This window comes from Myotis yumanensis, unplaced genomic scaffold, assembly GCF_028538775.1.
Source record: "Myotis yumanensis isolate MYYU_CA2020_CCGP unplaced genomic scaffold, mMyoYum1.0.hap1 SCAF_10, whole genome shotgun sequence".
NCBI classification, from domain to species: Eukaryota; Metazoa; Chordata; class Mammalia; order Chiroptera; family Vespertilionidae; genus Myotis; species Myotis yumanensis.
In genome coordinates, this window is record NW_027223761.1 from 17,133,675 (window position 1) to 17,148,822 (window position 15,148).

At 42.1% G+C, this 15,148-nt stretch overlaps 1 protein-coding gene across 4 annotated transcripts in view; it reads left to right on the forward strand.

Annotated features, from left to right (window-relative positions):
* Positions 1-15,148, forward strand: part of CSTPP1 (centriolar satellite-associated tubulin polyglutamylase complex regulator 1) — a 147,556-nt gene that overhangs the window by 3,147 nt on the left and 129,261 nt on the right. For 2 of the 4 annotated variants that reach the window (XM_070427933.1, XM_070427931.1), the window contains exon 1: positions 7,106-7,205. The exons of the other annotated variants lie outside the window; for them this stretch is intronic. In XM_070427933.1, the coding sequence (XP_070284034.1) occupies positions 7,106-7,205 (100 nt within the window). Of the gene's footprint in view, positions 1-7,105; positions 7,206-15,148 lie in introns of those variants that run through there. 4 annotated transcript variants of the gene reach the window in all.

Consider the following 15,148-nt stretch of genomic DNA (forward strand, 5'->3'; position numbering starts at 1 on the left):
ATACTTTCAATAATAAAGATAACTTTTTAAAAAAGGCATGGAGAGAGAGAGAAATTGTAGTCAGCCAAAAGGGCATAGTTATATCACTGATAAATTTGCATCCAATAAATAATATCAATGTCTAGTGTACCTAGACTTTTGCTGAGAATTTTACATATTTTATTTATCCAGTACTCAATTAATCTATGAAATATTTGAAAAGCCTAGCCCATTATTTATTTTCTTGGGTGTTTATTGTTTAAATTATATGTCTCAAAGGCTTGGCATATTTAATATACAATCTAAGTGAAAAGAGGTCAGTGCCCCTGACTGAATAATCAGATAGTGCATGTTTTAAAATTTCTGTGGCACACCGGTTGAAAATCTCTGGCCTAACACATTCCAGGCCATGATTACAGGTTCCTAATCCACAAAGTCTGTGGTGAATAGATCAGTTTACACAACGTGATGAGAGGTTGTTTTCTTCACTAATAGTTGAAAAGGCAAATATAAACCCTGGCTAGCAGATAGAGAGGGAAACCTATAGATATTTGGTGGTCCCTCTATTAGTGGCTTTTTCAGAAAGACCAATTTGTGTCGATGCTGATAATCAGTCTACAAACAAATCAAAGTCTCAGGTTGGTTGAAAAGCTTCAGTGTCTGACCGTCTACCTATTCCTTGAACCCTGAACAAGTGCTCCTTAAGGCTCTGTGGCATTTAAGTATCTTAACTCCCTGTCTTAATCACCATCTGGACATTTATATTGCTCACTACTTACTGTTTTCCTTATGGTTCATCAGACCATACAACTCTGCTGAAATGCATCTATCTTTGGTTGAGAACAACCCCTGCTCATTTAAATTTGGTCTCTTTTAGAGGCATGCTGTTTTGAAGCATTCACCCTCAATTTAATGACCATTTAGTGACCACTCCTTATAGATTAGTTTAATAAAATATTTCCTGGTTTAAATTTTTAAATACTCGTGGAGGGTTTTATTTTTGTTTTCATTCTTTTTTCTTTTTTAAAAATTATGAAGTCACTTACATGTATGGGCCTAGAGAAGAAAATATATATGGAGAAAAGAAAATTGCAGAGACTGGAAAGCTCTAACCATTGAGCAAACAAAAGCCAAAGCTGAGTACCCTTTGGTAAGTGTGTCAGGGACCTCTTTTTAGTATTCTGCTGTAAATTACAGGGATACCTGTGAATATCTATAGGTTTCCCTTTCTATCTGCTAGCCAGGGTTTATATTTGCCTTTTCAACTATTAGTGAAGAAAACAACCTCTCATCACGTTGTGTAAACTGATCTATTCACCACAGACTTTGTGGATTAGGAACCTGTAATCATGGCCTGGAATGTGTTAGGCCAGAGATTTTCAACCGGTGTGCCACAGAAATTTTAAAACATGCACTATCTGATTATTCAGTCAGGGGCACTGACCTCTTTTCACTTAGATTGTCAAATAAAAAAATGACAACAGCCAACACACCAATAGCTGTCAGGTGTGAATGCCCAGTCTTGAGTCATAAATGTATAGGTCATAGAATAGAGTTGCATCTTATTGGTCATGTCACATAATAAGGTTGCGTGTCATTGATTACCAAAAATCCTTATATACAAATATAGGCACCTGATTTTTTTAAAAGGCACTTTGACCCTGGCTGGTGGCGCAGTGGTTAGAGCATTAGCCCATGTACTGAAGAGTCCCAGGTTTGATTCTGGTCGAGGGCAAATACCTTGATTGCAGTCTCCATCCCTGGCCCTGGTTGGGGCACGTGGGGGAGGCAACCACATCAATGTTTCTCTCTCTCTGTCTCTCCCCCTCCCTTCCTCTAAAAATCAATGGAAAAGTATCCTTGGGTGAGGATTAACAACAACAAAAAGTCACTTTGGAGCAAAAAGGGTAATTACTATTATTTTTTAAAAAATAAATCAATTATATCTATTTTTGTCAGATTGGCAAAAAATAGAATATATTTTTTCGTGTGCTGCAGAATTTTAATAATTAGTTTATGTGTGCCATGATATGAGAAAGTTTGAAAATCGCTGGCTTAGGATCTTAAGATCATTATAGAATCAGCTCAGTGATGTTTATGCCTGCAACTGTCAGAATGTAGTGATAGAAATTATGTTAATGCTTAGGCCTAAATAGATGAGAGTCTGGAAAGGAGATGAAATAAGTATAGAACCCTTGAAAGAGTTCCAGCCTTATGCATACTTATTGGAAGCTTTTGCCAGAGGCTGAGGTGTGTCTGTGTATCTGATTGGGTGTGGGGAGCTCTCTAGAGCCAAGGGCAGCCTGTTTTGGTCCCAGGTGTACAAAACACACCACCTACGTGCTGACCTGAGTATAAGCACGAGGGTGTGAGGTTTATTTTTTACCCCACCTACTTTGGTGAGATGCATGCTTTCAGTCATGCTCAAAGTTGTCTCTTCTGTTTCCATGGAAACTGCTTATTCTCACTAAAGTTGGTAGTGGGTTGGCATGATAGATAACTCTTGGAAATCAGAGATAGTCTTTCTCCTTTGTCGACTATACTTTTAGAGGAATCACAATAAATTGAGCACTTCATATAAGCTTAGCACTATGCTTTATCTTATTTAATCTTCCCAACCACCCTTAGAAGGTTTATTGTTAATCCCATTTTGTAGTTATTAATATCTCCTCATTATACAAAGAAGGAAACAGACTTAGGAAGGCTAATTGATTTGTACAAAGTCACATAGATGATGATGCATGGCAAAGCAGGTTTTCAAACTCGGGTTTATTGGATTCCATAGCCTGTTTTTTCCTCTCCACTATGAAGATAAAAACAAACAAACCAAAACATGTTTTGCCTGCAAAGGGCAATGATCCTTGCTTCCCTCTTAGGATGGAGCTCTTAAACAGTTTATTAGTTGCAAATAAGTTTCCTGCCTTTCACAATGTAGACGCTTAATACATACATATATGTTAAATTGATGCCCTAGCTGATTTGGCTTAGTGGATAGAGTGTCAGCCTGGGGATTGAAGGTCCCAGGTTTGATTCTGGTCAAAGGCACATACCCGGGTTACACGCTCAATCCCCAGTAGGGGGCGTGGAGGAGGCAGCTGATCAATGATTCTCATCATTGGTGTTACTATCTCTTTCTCCCTCTCCCTTCCTCTCTGAAATCAATAAAAATATATTTCTTAAAATTTGAAGATAAATAATCGGACTTTAGGGTACCCCAAATGTGAGAAGCTAACAACTAAGGTTTATTAAACATTTAGCGTGTACCAGGTAATATTTTAAGTGTTTTACTTATATTAATGCATATAAAGATAGTTTTTGCCTTAGCTGGTTCAGCTCAGTGGATAGAGCGTCAGCCTGCAGATTGAAGTCTCCCGGATTCAATTCCAGTCAGGGCACTTGCCTAGGTTTCGGGCTCGATCTGCAGTAGGAGGTGTGCAGGAGGCAGCCAGCCAGCCAGTCAGTGATTCTCTCTCATCATTGATGTTTCTGTCTCTCTCCCTCTCCCTTCCTCTCTGAAATCAATAAAAATATATTTTTTAAAAATGATAGTTTCTATTGTTTTCTTCATTTCACAGATGAGGAAACTGCCCCACAAAGATACTAAATAACTGGTTAAGAAATCATGAAGGAATAATTCTAATCCAGCAGTCTGACTCCAGAGTTCACATTGTTAAACTCCACATTATAAATACCTGAGCAACTCCAAAAATGAGGCTCCAACTATTGAGTAGACTTATGCATGGATCCTGGAGTAAGTTCAGTGGCTTAAAGGGCTTAATTTAACATTTCTGCCAGGAGGGGGCATCCTAGGAATCGGGATGGATCAGGGAACAGTAAAATTACAGTTTCTTGCTACTGGATTCATGTCCTCGAGGCAGACAATGAGGAAGATAACTTCTAGAAAGAAACCATTTGATAGAGTTTTATTGACAGTAATCTATGTACTTTGAGCTGTGTGACCTTTAAGAAGTTACTCAGCCTCTCTGTACCTTAGTTTTCTTATTTGCAAAATGTAGCTAATAATAGTACTTACCTCCTACCTCATACATGTAAACTTTTAAAGCAATGCCTGGCTGCTGTATTGGATCTACATTGTGAAAAGAAGATGTACAAAATGAGTAAGATATATTTCTTTTTAGAGTACCTGTGTAGATGTTCAATAAATATTAGCTACTATTATTATTACTATTATAAAAATATGTAATACATATGTAATTGGCAGCCATGAAAATGTGCCTCTATGATCTCTTACTTTGGGGAGGGTAATTGACTCCCAACCCCAGCTCTGAATCCAACACCTTGTTCACACTGAAGTCACACTTCCCATGGGCTACTCCCAGCCAATGAGTGGTTCGGAGAGAGACATTTCTAGGAGATGGGCGACTCTTCCAATGGTGACTTTGGCTTGAAGACTCACACTGCACTGCAGTTCATTTCTTTCTCTATCTTCATGCTCCTCTCCCCCCCCACCCCCCGCCCCTCCCCCATCCTGGGGTCAAACCTGCATTGTGTTTTGTCAGCTCTCCCAGCTTCCTCCAGCTTTCTCCACAGTTTCCCCATGGACATTTCCCTTAGTTTACCTCTTGCAAGTCTGATCCTATCTTGGTGTCTGCTTCTCAGAATACCTGGACTAAGACAACATCCAACCGTCACTGATATAGTCCCTTCCAGCCATGAGGTCAATACAGTTTCTTCAAGTCTTGGCAGAAGTTCTGATACGTGATTCTTTCCATGTGGAAGACTTAAGTGTTACCAATCTTATTTTTTTGTATTTGCTGATATGCATGCATATGATATTTACTTGTGTTACTGCCAGACACCTTTTTTTTTTTTTTTTTTTTGCTTTTGGATGAATCCTGATACGCACATTTATTTTGTTTGAGTATAATTAGGGGACTTTCCAAATCCAACCTTATGCTAGGAAACAGTGCTGTTTATAATAAGTTAGCAGAAATACTCTTAGGGCTTTAAAGTGCTTGGGTTATTGCAAAAGGAAATGAAATAAGATATTATTATAGCTATTACACTGACTTCCTAAATATTTGGAAATTAGGGCACTTTAAAAAGTAATGAACATATTCACAAAATCATCTGTCCCTCTTCTTCCTTTCCTTTCTTCCCCTCCCTCCCTCTCTCCCTCCCCCCTCCCTCCATTCCTCCCTCCCTCCATTTCTCCCTCCCTTCCTTCTTCATGCTCTTTCTATATAATGCAAGGAATGAATGTAAACGTCCCTCCCCCACCAGGCAACGTATACCGTAGATGGGAGATGGAACATATTCAGAAACTGTAACACACAGTGACAGTGTAGTAAGTGCTGTTGTAGAGTGGGTGAGCTGTCTGCGTGCAGCTGTGTTGGTGCTTTCCCAGTTTGGTCAGCAGCTTTTTCAGTCACAGCAGGGACAGCAGTTCCCTGGTGGCCTACTTCTGGGATGTGCCTTTGGGAGTTGTTCCTGGAAGTTCAACCCAGACTGTTTCTTCCGCCTTTTCAAGGAGTCTGTAAGCTGTTTAATAAATGTAATATCCTTTTGTTTGGGGGAAAAAGAGAAAGTGAGTTCTAAGGCATGTTGTTCCTGATCCTCACCTATCCCCATTTCTCCAAGGTAACTGAATTGCAGCTTACTTCAAGATTATTCTAGTGTTTTAAAATAGTTATGTAAAGTTTTGACCTTGCTTATCATTTATACATACAAGTAAATTAGAATCTTTCCTCCAAATGCTGTCCAAAAGATGGGGATCACAAATACCATGTTTTCGGATTGAGTAATCTTAGGAGGCTGAGTAGGTAATTAAAGTTTTAAAAAGTAATAATAGTAGATCAGAAGAGACAGATGATCCATTAGCTTATTTCTAGTTCATCATCCTGTTTCTGTCCTTTTTAGCAGTTATCACAGTTACGTTATCTATTTATATACTTGGTTATTGTTGGTTTCTAATAGAACAGGAAGCCATAAGGGCAGCTTATCTCCAAAATCTAGTACAATGCTCTGCCCAAGTTAAATGAATGGTCTGCTTTAAGTAGAATAAAAAACATTTTTTTTTAAACTGGGAGAATGGAATTTGGTTCTATCATGTGAGAGACACTAGGATTTTTTTCCTTTTCCATGGATGAAGAAAAGGGATGACTGATTAAAATTTTCCCTGGATCCTTCTGGTTTTAAAACTCTGATTATATCTAATGTTAGTTTCTTGATTGATACCATAGTTTCTATGTTTTGTTACACAGCAGTGAAATTTAATACATTTTTTTAAAATGTCATTTTAAGAAGGAGGGAAGTTTTATACGATTTCAGGGCATCTCCATGAGATCCTGTCCTTTAGTTGGGCAGAGTCATATGCTTTAAGACAGGAATTACCCTGATAAACTAATCCCCGGGTCCTCTGTGTTGGGGTCACCCTTGCACTACTTCCCTAGGGACCATAGGAAATAGCTCATTCTATGATTGGAATTTCAAGTCAAAACACATTTATCTGAGCAGAATTTTAATGATTTTTCAAAGAGAAGAAGGATTTTCCCAAACACATCTGAATTTACCAAATTACTAATCCCATTAGCTATGTTTTCTTTTAAGCACCTTTCTTTAAACAAAGCAATTATTGCTGAAATCATCAAGTGTATTTTTCACAAAAGCTTTTGACTAAGTTTTGTTTGATTAGCAGGAACCCACTAAAAGTAAATATTGTTTGAGAGGGCACTTTCAGGGCCCTTTCTTTTTCTTCATTGAATTAGCTTTTTAAAGCACTATTCTTTGGAGAGAGTAAGAGCTTTTTCCCAGCTGTCCTATTATTGTGTAGCTCAAGGTCTTGCTCTGAGATTACAAGTAATTGTGATAAAACACAAGCTTCAGTTTCTGTAATCTCAGGCAGAAATCTGTTTGTACACCAGGCCTTCATATCAGGTGTTTGTTAAATTCAGACTTCTCTCACCTGGGGTAGCCCCACTGGTCCCCAGTACCGGTAAACAGAGGTGTGTGGCAGGGATAGGGCTGCATTCGGGCCATTGCCCTCTCTCTCTCTCTTTCAAAATCATGTGGCAGAACTCCTGTGGCCAACTTACGTACAGCATGCACAAAATGGGAAAATTATGTATTTTAAAATAGGCATGTTTGAAACAATAACACTTTGGATATGACTAAAGGCCACATGTCTTTGGCTTTGCTTCTCAGACAGGCTGCCAGAACCACTCTGCTCCATGGTTCTCATGCCCCAAAGTCCTGCAAATTGACACGTAAGTAGGCAACACACAAAGAAGCTCAGCCCATTGAGAAAGTGAGTTTGGGCACTTGGGCTGGCCTCCTTTTCTCTCTATGTGCAGTTCTTTACAGCTTCAATTCTTCTGTCCCATCTTAGTTTTTTGTGTGGTTTTTTTTTTTGAGAAAGGAGAGATTAAATGTGTCTGGTATTTCAGCATGTTAACTGCACAGGCAACATGAGGCTAGCACTCAGGCCAGTGCTCAGCCTGTCATATGGAAGGAATTGCCTTTCAGGAGAGATTATAATTGTGTATGTAGCCACACAAATGCACATTCTGCCTGGAGGAAAATGCATAGAAGAGAAGGCCTCATGCTGCCACTCAGGCCTCTTTGTGGAAGGCTGCATAAGAAGCCCTTATTGGCATAGTCAACTCTTTTGGGTTTAATGAGTCACGTTTTTGTGTGATGCCTACTTCAAAAAAAAAAAAAAAAAAAAAAAAAAAGGAGAGGAAGAAGAAGGAGAAGGAGAAGAAGAAGAAGAAGAAGAAGAAGAAGAAGAAGAAGAAGAAGAAATGCACTCTTCCTCAAGTGATTTGCTTTGCTTTTATTGGCTCTACAGCGTTGTCTAAGAGTTTTGTACGTTCCTGATGACATCACTTACAATGCTAGTGCACAGACAGTAAACAAAAAATAATTTAGCTTTCAGGCATCTAGACAAAACTTAAATAGTCCAATTTAGAAAAACGATAAAAACTTGATAAACAGTGAGCACATGAGCTTAAAAACAAGCATGATCTCAATCCTTTTCGGATTGTGATGCTTTGAAATATGGCTGTAGAGAAAAGTAGAAGCTTAGACACTCTAGAAGTGTGTGCAGTTGAGACTTGAGTCCACGGTGCAGTGTTAATGCCAAGCAGTATGTTCTAGTTACTGGACAAAATACAAGTTACCATGTGAGTAAGACATTAAGCTCCTTGTCCATAGCATTTCACCTTTAAGAAAGGACACGGTATTATTGCCACCTACCTCACAGGAATGTTAGAAGATTGAAAAGATAAACATGTAGCACTCTTTATAAGAAAGGTATTTTGTAAATAGATAAAACTGTTATTATTCTCCTTGATCAAATTTCCCAACAAATGGAGTTGATAAAAGCTACCTCACAGGCGGTTGAGAGGATGAATTAATTAATACATGTCAAGTATTTTAAAGTAAACTATTTAATGAGACCTAAAATTGATTATCTTTTTAGATAGTCTGTAAACCACCAAACCTGATATTTAGATGCATGATTAACTTATTGATGTGCAGTGCAGTCAATCTTTGGCCTTGTCTTCAAGGGTTGGCATGGTAGAAAATGGTGAATATATACTTAGAAGAAAATGGGTTAGTTCTTTGGGGGATATGGCCGAGCCTTTTTTCTCTTCAAGGTTGCCTACAAATAGCCACTGGAGTCTTGCTAATCTTTCTTGCCATGTCTAGACATAGGGACTGTTTTGACCTTTGCTCTTCCAGTAAATATTTATTTTTGATCTCATAGTTCTAAAGGAGAAACAAACTTTAAGGAAAAGAAGTGGTTGATTTGTCTTACATTATGAACGGTTTATTATCGTACTAGAGTCCCGGTGCATGGATTTGTGTACTGGTGAGGGTGTCCCTCGGCCTTCAGCCTGGCCTGCAGGTATCAGGCCTAAATCGGCAGTCCGACATTCCCCGAGGTGTCCCGAATTTAGAGAGGGTGCAGGCCAGGCCGAGGGACCCCACCAGTGCACGAATCTGTGCACTGGGCCTCTAGTATGCATATAAGATCTTTGGTTAATCTCTTCCTGCCCTCTCCCCTCCCCGCTTCCCTCTAGATCAGTGGTTCTCAACCTTCTGGCCCTTTAAATATAGTTCCTCATGTTGTGATCCAACCATAAAATTATTTTCGTTGCTACTTCATAACTGTAATGTTACTACTGTTATGAATCATAATGTAAATATTTGGTATGCAGGATGGTCTTAGGCAACCCCTGTGAAAGGGTCGTTCGACCGCCAAAGGGGTCGTGACCCACAGGTTGAGAACCGCTACTCTAGATTCATCAGTCTGTGCCATGTTTCCATGCCTGTGGTTTCCAATCCTGTGTGGAGCATCTGCCCCCTGGTGGTCAGTGCATGTCATAGCTACCGGACTGTCAGTCTGTCGAACTGTCAGCCATTTGGCCGGTTGGCCGGTCACTTAGGCTTTTATATATATAGATTTCCTAGTAGTTAGAGAAAATACTGTTGTTGAAGTGATAGGGGCAGAAATAGAATATTGGGGACCAGCTATAATTGTAAGGAATATTAATCATGTTCTGTTAACTGTGATTGTTTTGTTCTGATTAAGAAGGCACATTCTAACCTGGCTGGGAGTTGCACGTGGGACCTGTGAGCTCATCTGGAAATGCAGCCCATCCTCCCCATCCTAGAGCTGCCTATTATCATGGGAAGATTAACAACCTTGTTGCAGAAACCAGGGCTGCCAGCCCTTTGAAGACCCCCAGCCTTTGCATACCCATAGGCCTTTGCAAATCTTCAGCCTGCATTACCTGTTAACTGCCCATTTGGCATACCCTTTTGTCTACTTCCCTGTGTAATCTTTGTCCTTCTACCCAATATAAGCAGCTGGCTTATTGTTAGATGCAGAGCAGATTTTTGTGGATGACCTGCTGCTCTCCCATACTGTTAGCAGTATTGGAATAAACACTCATATATGATTCAACCCTATCTCTGCTTAATTGGCTCAAGTAGTGACAGACAGCACGGACCCACTGATTGTCCAGTTACAGAAGGATCTGACATTGGTTCCCCAGCTGAAAGATCTTAAACTCAGCCAAATAATAAAAACAGCTTTGGTTATCTTTACAGAGGAAGGGACACCAGAAAATTATCTATATACTAGAGGCCCAGTGCACGAGATTCATACCATGGGTGGGGGGGGATCCCTCAGCCCAGTCTGCACCCTCTTGCAGTCTGGGACCCCTCGATGGATGTCCACTTGCTGACTTAGGCCCGATCCCTAGGGGGATCGGGCCTAAGCCAGCAGTCAGACATCCCTCTTGCAGTCTGGGGCTCTCGCAGTCTGGGAACCCTTGCTCTTTACCATCCGCCTGCAGGGGAGGTGGGAGAGGCTCCTGCCACCACTGCTGCACTCTCCAGCCGTGAGCCCAGCTTCTGGCTGAGCGGCGCTCCTGCTGTGGGAGCGCACTGACCACCAGGGGGTAGCTTCTGCATTGAGTGTCTGCCCCCTGGTGGTCAGTGCATGTCATAGCATCCAGTCGTTCTGTTCAGTCGATTTGCATATTATACTTTTATTATCCTATCTAATAATAGACAAACATGGTAATTGACCATACCTTCGCTATGCCTCCCATTGGCTAATCAGTGTGATATGCAAATTAACCGCCAACAAAGATGGCGGCTAATTTGCATACTGCAGGCAGGGCGGGACACCGGGAGCCGCAATCCAGGCCCCTGTGTGTGATCCCAGGAGCCACCAGAAAGCCAGGCCGCAGGCAAGGCAGCACGCAGGGACCCGGGAGCCGCCTTGCCTGCGGCCTGTGATCATGATCGGAAAGCCGGGCGCAGGCAAGGTGGCCCCCTGGAACCCAGGAGCCCGTCGGTAAGGTCTGCAGACAAAGCAGCGATCAAGCTATGAGGGGGAGGGTGGGGGGCGGAAGGAGCTACAGGAGCAGCTCTGGCCAGAGACTGAAGACTCCCGCCGGAGTGAGGAGCAAAGACTGAAGGCTCCAGCCACAGTGAAGACTGTGTCCAGAGCAAAGATGGAAGGCGGTGGCCAGAGTGAAGTTCTGGGTCCCGGGTGCCAGAGGAAAACTGGTACTGGCAGCCAGGGGAAAGAAGGCCTATTGCACAAAAATTCGTGCAACGGGCCTCTAGTATAGGATATAAAAGCCTAAGTGACCATTATGAGTGAACAACTGGAACGACCGGAACGACCGGTTGACCAGTTGCTATGATGTGCACTGACCACGAGGGGGCAGATGCTCAACGCAGGAGCTGCCCCCTAGTGGTCAGTGCACTCCCACAGCCAGCCTCCCGTGGCCCCTCCCCCCTGTCAGCCAGCCCCCACGTCGATAGGCCCCGATCAGAGGGCTCATCGGCCAACATCCCAGGGTACCTCCCCCTGGCCAGCTGGCCCCCTGATAGGCCTCAATCACCAACAGGCCGAGGGACCCCACCCGTACATGAATTCATGCACTGGGCATCTAGTGTATGTGTGTGTGTGTATATATATATATATAGTTAATCCTCACCTGAGGGTATTTTTTCCATTGATTTTTAGAGAGCATGGAAGGAATGGGGGGAGACAGAGAGAGAGAAACATTGATGTGAGAGAGACACACTGATTGGTTGCCTCCCTTATGAGCCCTGACTGGGGTCAGGGATTGAGCCTGCAACCGAGGTATGTGCCCTTGATGGTAATCAGACCTGCAACCCTTCAGTCCTTGGGCCAATGCTCTATCCACTGAGCTAAACTGGCTAGGGCTAATTTATATTTTAAATATATTTTTATTGATATCAGAGAGAAAGTGAGAGGGAGAGAGAGAGAAACATCAATGATCAGAGAGAATCATTGATCAGCTGCCTCCTGCACACCCCCTATTGGGAATCAAGTGTGTGTTTTGGCCGCATCCAGCGTGTCTAGAGAGTGAACAAGACCTGAGTAGGGGCGACTGGGGATTGAGAAAAAGAAAGGGACAGACACAGAAACAGTAAGTAAAGCTGGGATCAGGTGGGACACTGTTCTCAGATGGAGAGACAGTGACCCAGAGCTAGTGTAGCGCGTTTATTATATACAGCATGATACCAGGAAGTTTTATTAGAGTTTAAGACAAAGGAAATTATGTTAAATAATGCTTAAAGATCAAGCTGCATTCTTCATTTTTGTGGCTTCTCGTAATTGTCAGGCCTGGCTGAACCCGAATAATTGCATCTGCCCTGCGCCTGAGTGAACCTACATAATGGCACCCACCCCCTGGTGCCTGAGCTAAAGGTCAGGACTGACAACATTCCTGCCTTTGGCGAGAGTAGAGCCTTATTGGTACATGTTTCCAGGACATGGCTCTGCCGACGCCGCTGGATTCAGCTCACGACCTTTGCTCAGGTGCTTTCCCAGGCATTCTGTACAATCAAGCCCACAACCTGGGCATGTGCCCTTGACCGGAATCGAACCTGGAACCCTTCAGTTCGCAGGCCAACGCTCTATCTACTGAGCCAAACCAGCTAGGGCCCAACCAATATTTATAGGAATAAAAGAAAGATAAAAGTTTGGTAGGAAGAAAAGAAGGCAAGAAAAAATTTGGGAAGACTTACCGCCATTTTTGCCCACAGTTCGGAATCATCTCCAGAAGGCCCGTAGGAATGATGCCCTGTTGTGAGGGGTGGCTTGGATGAAGCTGAATTCCCGAAAGAGAATGTGATGGCTGAGCTGCCGTTATAAAAATACCTCCTCCCAACCCCCCAGAAATGGCTAATATAAGGAAGAAATTTACTTTTCTCTAATTTAACCTAAGTCCAGGATATAGGAGATAGGATCTGCTGTAGGAAGTATAGGATTTCAGGCTAACAGGGCATGTTTTCTGGGGGTGCCTCAGTTGTAGCCATTTCCAGCCAGTAGAAAGGGAAAAGAGGAGTGAATCCAGGGCAAACACCTTTTAAGCAATTAGGCAAAATTTGTAAACATCACTTGTGCTCACATTTCATTAGTGAGAACTTAATATAAGGCCCCTGCTAATTGCAAAGGAGCCTGGGGATTGAATCCAATATCATCATGTGTGCAAGAAGAAAAGGAGCATAGATTTTGAGGGATGCAAACAATAATCTGCCACACTTAGAATGTACAGTGAAGATGTCTCTCCCACTCAAGGTGAGGTGTATTGTTGGTGGCTGCTTGTCTTTATTCATAGGCAAAGCATGAATATACCCGCACATACCCATCCTGGGGATCAAGCCCGCAACCTGGGCATGTGCCCTGTCCAGGAATCAAACCTGTGACCTCTTGGTACCTGGGTTGATGCTCAACCACTGAGCCATACCGGTCATGCCAAAATTTTCTTTCTTCTCTTTTTAAAAAAAAATATATTTTATTGATTTTTTTTTTTTACAGAGAGGAAGGGAGAGAGATAGTTAGAAACATCGATGAGAGAGAAACATCGATCAGCTGCCTCCTGCACACCCACTACTGGGGATATGCCCACAACCAAGGTACATGCCCTTGACTGGAATCGAACCTGGGACCCTTCAGTCTGCAGGCTGATGCTCTATCTACTGAGCCAAACCGGTTAGGGCCAAAATTTTCTTAAATCCCTTTGATATGCTGCCATCTTCAACTCTTTTTTTTTATTAGTCTGTGTATTCTTTTATTGAGATATAATTTTATATAATACCATAAAATTCACCCTTTTAAATACACAATTCAGTGTTTTTTAGTCTATTCACAAGATTGTGCAACCACCAGCATAATCTAATTCCAGAACATTCTCATCACCTTAAAAAGAAAGTCCATCTCAATTAGTAGACACTCCCATTTCCCTCTATACCCAACTCCTGGCAAGCACTAATCTATATTCTGTCTCTATGGATTTGCCTATTCTGGACATTATGTATAAAAGTTCTTGCTGTGCCCTAGCCAATTTGTCTCAGGCAGCCAGGCGAGCAGTTAGGGGCAATCAGACAGGCAGGCAGCGTGGTTAGGGGCGATTAGGAAGGCAGGCAGAGGCGGTTGGGGCGATCAAGCAGTTAGGTGAGCAGTTAGGGGCGATCAGGCAGGCAGGCGAGTGGTTAGGGGCGATCAGGCAGGCAGGTGAGAGGTTAGGAGCCAGCAGTCCCAGATTGCAAGGGGGATGTCCAACTGCCACTTTAGGCCCGATCCCACAGGGATCCCTGCGGGATTGAGCCTAAACCGTCAGTTGAACATCTCCCGAGGGGTCCTGGAATGTGAGAGGGAGCAGGCCAGGCTGAGGGCGCCCCCCCACCACGCATGAATTTTGTGCACCGGGCCTCTGGTACATTATAAAAGCAAAGTGTTCACTTCAACTTAACCAGGCTTCCAAATAGTTTTGGAGAGTAAAGTATCCTTTTCTTCTATGATCTATTGAGGAACTTAAGTTGGGGGGATAAATAACTTGCATATGCCCCAAAGAGTCATCAAGAGGGTAAAGATTAGAAACTAGGTCTCATATAACAAGACCCTCTTGCTTAGGCTGTTGAGCCTGTGGGATGGCAATGCACAGGGATCAATTCACTGTTTAAGATCTGGACTGGAGGTCACTTCACCTTTCCTTGATGAGTCGGATTATTTGTGCTGTGTAAGTTTTTTGAAGAAAGATTTCTAGAATCAATTGTAGAAGTGTCTTGTACCACCAATAGGCAGTGGGTAGAATCTGATTGAGATTGTCCAAAGAGAAGTGGCTATTAGAGAGTTGGTACCTCTTTATGTGCTGCCCCTGACTTGTTCATTTTCCTGTCTAGTGCAACCTAGGATCTGAGAAGGAAATGGTGCTGTCATCAGTGCTAAAATTAATCAGAATGTTGCCTCAGTTAATAAATGGAAAAATTAATTTTCAAACATTTTTATGTAAGTCCTGTGAAATATGAAGACATTGATTTTGTGGTCTAGTTTGCAATTTTTTATATTAATTATGGTCATTTTAAACTTTTGAAATGTCTCTAAGAATTTCCCTAATTCTATGATTCAGTGGAAAATATTTATACTCATGAAATTAAAGTTCAAGTTTTTGCCCTACCACTTACAAGCTGTATGACCTTGAGCAGTTTCCTCATTTGTAAAATGGAGATATTAATCTCAACTTTATCTGGCTCCTAGGTTGATTGCAAGGTTCAATGAGATAGTGTATGTGAAAGTATGTAGTAAGCTATTGTTCAAGTTATGAAAGTCATTAAGACCTTAACCCTGTTTACAACAATGGTAAGCATT